The following is a 2,969-nucleotide window of genomic DNA, read 5'->3' on the forward strand; positions in this document are numbered from 1 at the left end:
ATGGAGCAGACTGTATAGAACTGATGCACTTATTTTTGACTTTCCCAATGTAGTATCTTCCCATCTAATCCCTACCATCAGTGCATTCAATATTCCTGTCTCGCACACCCACTGAGATATAAATCCAGACAGCATGAATAATTCCGCCCACATGCCCCCACCACCAATGAAATCTCGTGTGGCAGCAAAGGGTTAACAGAATGTCTGGCGGCCGCTGGGAGGAGTTACAAGCCGTGATTGGGTACTAAAAAATGACGTAACCGATATGAAAGCCCAAAGAACTAGTTAAGAGGGCAGTTGATAACTTTGAGAAAGAGTTGTTTGAATGAGCTGGAGGTATAGAGTGACCAAAACTAGTTAGCAAAGCAAGGAGTTTGCAGAAAGTGACTGTGGGTATTTGAAACCCTGCAGTGGCTTTGAAACATACGACGGAAACATGGTGCAGCAAACAGAACACAGCGAGACGGAGAGTAGCATGTCCAGGGAAGCTACAGACACGGAGGAAAGCGAAATGATGGCGTGCAGCCCCGTGCCACTGAAACCCGTGAAAGCCGACTGGTGCAAGACAGCAACCGGTCACATCAAACGACCCATGAATGCATTTATGGTGTGGTCGAAAGTCGAGAGGAGAAAGATCATGGAGCAGTCTCCGGACATGCACAACGCGGAAATCTCCAAACGACTTGGAAAGCGGTGGAAATTGCTGAAGGACAGTGAAAAGATCCCGTTTATCAGGGAAGCCGAGAGGCTCCGGCTACAACACATGGCTGACTACCCCGACTACAAGTACCGACCCAAGAAGAAACCAAAGCTCGACAGTTTCTCTAAACCAGCGGTGCAGTCACCGGAGAAGACCAGCCTCAAACATGTAAAAGCTCCCAGTAAGAAATTCACTAAATTGAAAACGACCAAGGTGGTGAAAACGAGACCGTCTCACGACCCTCGCTACGACTATGTTTTCACCAGCTTTAAAACTACTAGCAAGTCCGTAAAAAGGGAATATACTGACGATGAGGATGACGAAGAGGACTACGAGGAGCTGTCCTCTCGGATTAAAGTGGAGGAGGACGAGGAACCGATACCGTACAACATCGCCAAAGTGCCCGCGAGCCCCACTTTGAGCTGCACTGCCGAGACGGAGGGCGCGAGCATGTACGATGAGTCCCGGAATCCGAACACAGCTTCCAACAGACTGTTCTACAATTTCAAGAACATTACCAAGCAGAGCACAACTTGTCCTGCTTCACTCTCACCAGCATCTTCATTCAGGTCCGTGTCCAGCTCGTCCAGCTCCAGCGAGGACGCGGATGATCTTCTGGTTGACTTCAGTTTAAATTTAGCGTCCTGTGCTCGCGGAGCGGAGCTGGGGAACTCGAATTCAGGGAATCTGTCTCTTTCCTTTGTGGATAAGGACTTGGACTCTTTCAGTGAAGGCAGCCTCAGCTCTCACTTTGAATTCCCAGACTATTGCACCCCCGAGCTGAGCGAAATGATCGCAGGGGATTGGCTTGAGGCTAACTTTTCAGATTTGGTATTTACCTACTAGCTAACTAAGTACAGAAGGAGTCATTCTCTGGTAGTAGGTGGGACAGCGTTATGATCAGCCGGTTCCCTCCCCAGCGCTGTTATTACCATGGAGGGAAGGACGGGGTCCTCCATGAACTGAACCAAGATTAGTTACAATGTGGTACCATTGCAAAAAAAATGTGACATTCATGTCACCCTGACAGGGTTTTATGGATTTTCTTCGGGTCTGCAGTGAAACTGCTCAAATGAAAAGTGGACCACGAAGAGTAGAATCTGAACTATGCATTTCCATCCTACTTGTAACCACTTGGGGTCTGAAAACACGACTGGGCAGATCCGAGGCTAAATCTGAGACACTGTTCATTCAGGATGTGTAACTTTTCAAAAGGTTTTATGTGATTTTTCTGTATTTCACAAAACTTTTTTTTTATCAGTTCCGAATCCCTACTGGTATGGAAAAGTAGGGTAAACCCGCGGTAGAACACAGGTATGGCAGGAAGCAGCATTTTGATACATAACCAACATACCTCATCTTTTTAAAAAAAAAAGTAAAATATTTTCAGGCATATTTTTGTACAGTTAAACTAAGGGAATGTTCTTACTGTGCTTTCAGTGAGTTTTTTTTCAGGCACTTCTAGTTCTACCCGGTTTCATTTTAGTTTAGCACGCAAGGGTTAAAAAACAATATCAATTTGCATCTAAATGCCTTGCGTTTATTTTAAGCTATGTATGTACAGAACTAGATCAGATTTGGGGTGTTTTAAGGAGTTCAATTGCAATTGGGGAATATAGACCTCATTGCTGGTACTAGATTCAAGATTGTATATGTTCTGTAAAATAGTAAAGTTAGGAGTTTATGTATATCGGTGTGAATGGGTCCCAGATAGCAGGTGTGAAACTGCATTTTCTTGCATTTTATCATCTTAATGGCACATATTGTTTTCTTCATTATTTTGTGCAATATAGGCTACTCTTAAATGGATCATCTGCGTTACGTGTCGTCATGCTGAAGGCTGTATCTTGACAAAACTAAATAAATCAGCTGGAACTGGTTCAACTGAATTTGCATGTTTTGTTATGGGGGACATAATTGACAAACCCTATTGGAATTGTAGGGCTTATTTGAGCAAGTGTAGCGGCTGTTTTAAGGACAGCTCCTCTAGTTTCAATGATCTCAAATAGCCTGTCATTGTAGTGTCTTCATTGAGTGTGAATAGGGCATTTTAGTGTGAGACCTTCACATGCATGAGAAATACATTGATATCACACCTTAGATGCCGTGATGGTTAAACTTCAGCATACCAGGGCTCTATGCTGACCATATTTTGCAAGGCGCATGTGTGCACCTAAAGTTTAAAAATGTAGCCGCACACAAATACATTTAGGAGTTCAATGACGTAATAAAGCTGGAATCCTTAATTTTTCTAGGCAATTTAGGTATG

General features: G+C 44.0%; 1 protein-coding gene across 1 annotated transcript; it reads left to right on the top strand.

Annotated features, from left to right (window-relative positions):
• Positions 1-268: 268 nt before the first annotated feature.
• Positions 269-2,579, top strand: LOC106571238 (transcription factor SOX-11). Its single transcript, XM_014144031.3, has one exon. The coding sequence runs from the start codon at positions 437-439 to the stop codon at positions 1,544-1,546; it is 1,110 nt and encodes a 369-aa protein (XP_013999506.1). The 5' UTR covers positions 269-436; the 3' UTR covers positions 1,547-2,579.
• The last annotated feature ends 390 nt before the right edge of the window (positions 2,580-2,969 follow it).

This window comes from Salmo salar, chromosome 15, assembly GCF_965601325.2.
Source record: "Salmo salar chromosome 15, fSalSal1, whole genome shotgun sequence".
Lineage (NCBI taxonomy): Eukaryota > Metazoa > Chordata > Actinopteri > Salmoniformes > Salmonidae > Salmo > Salmo salar.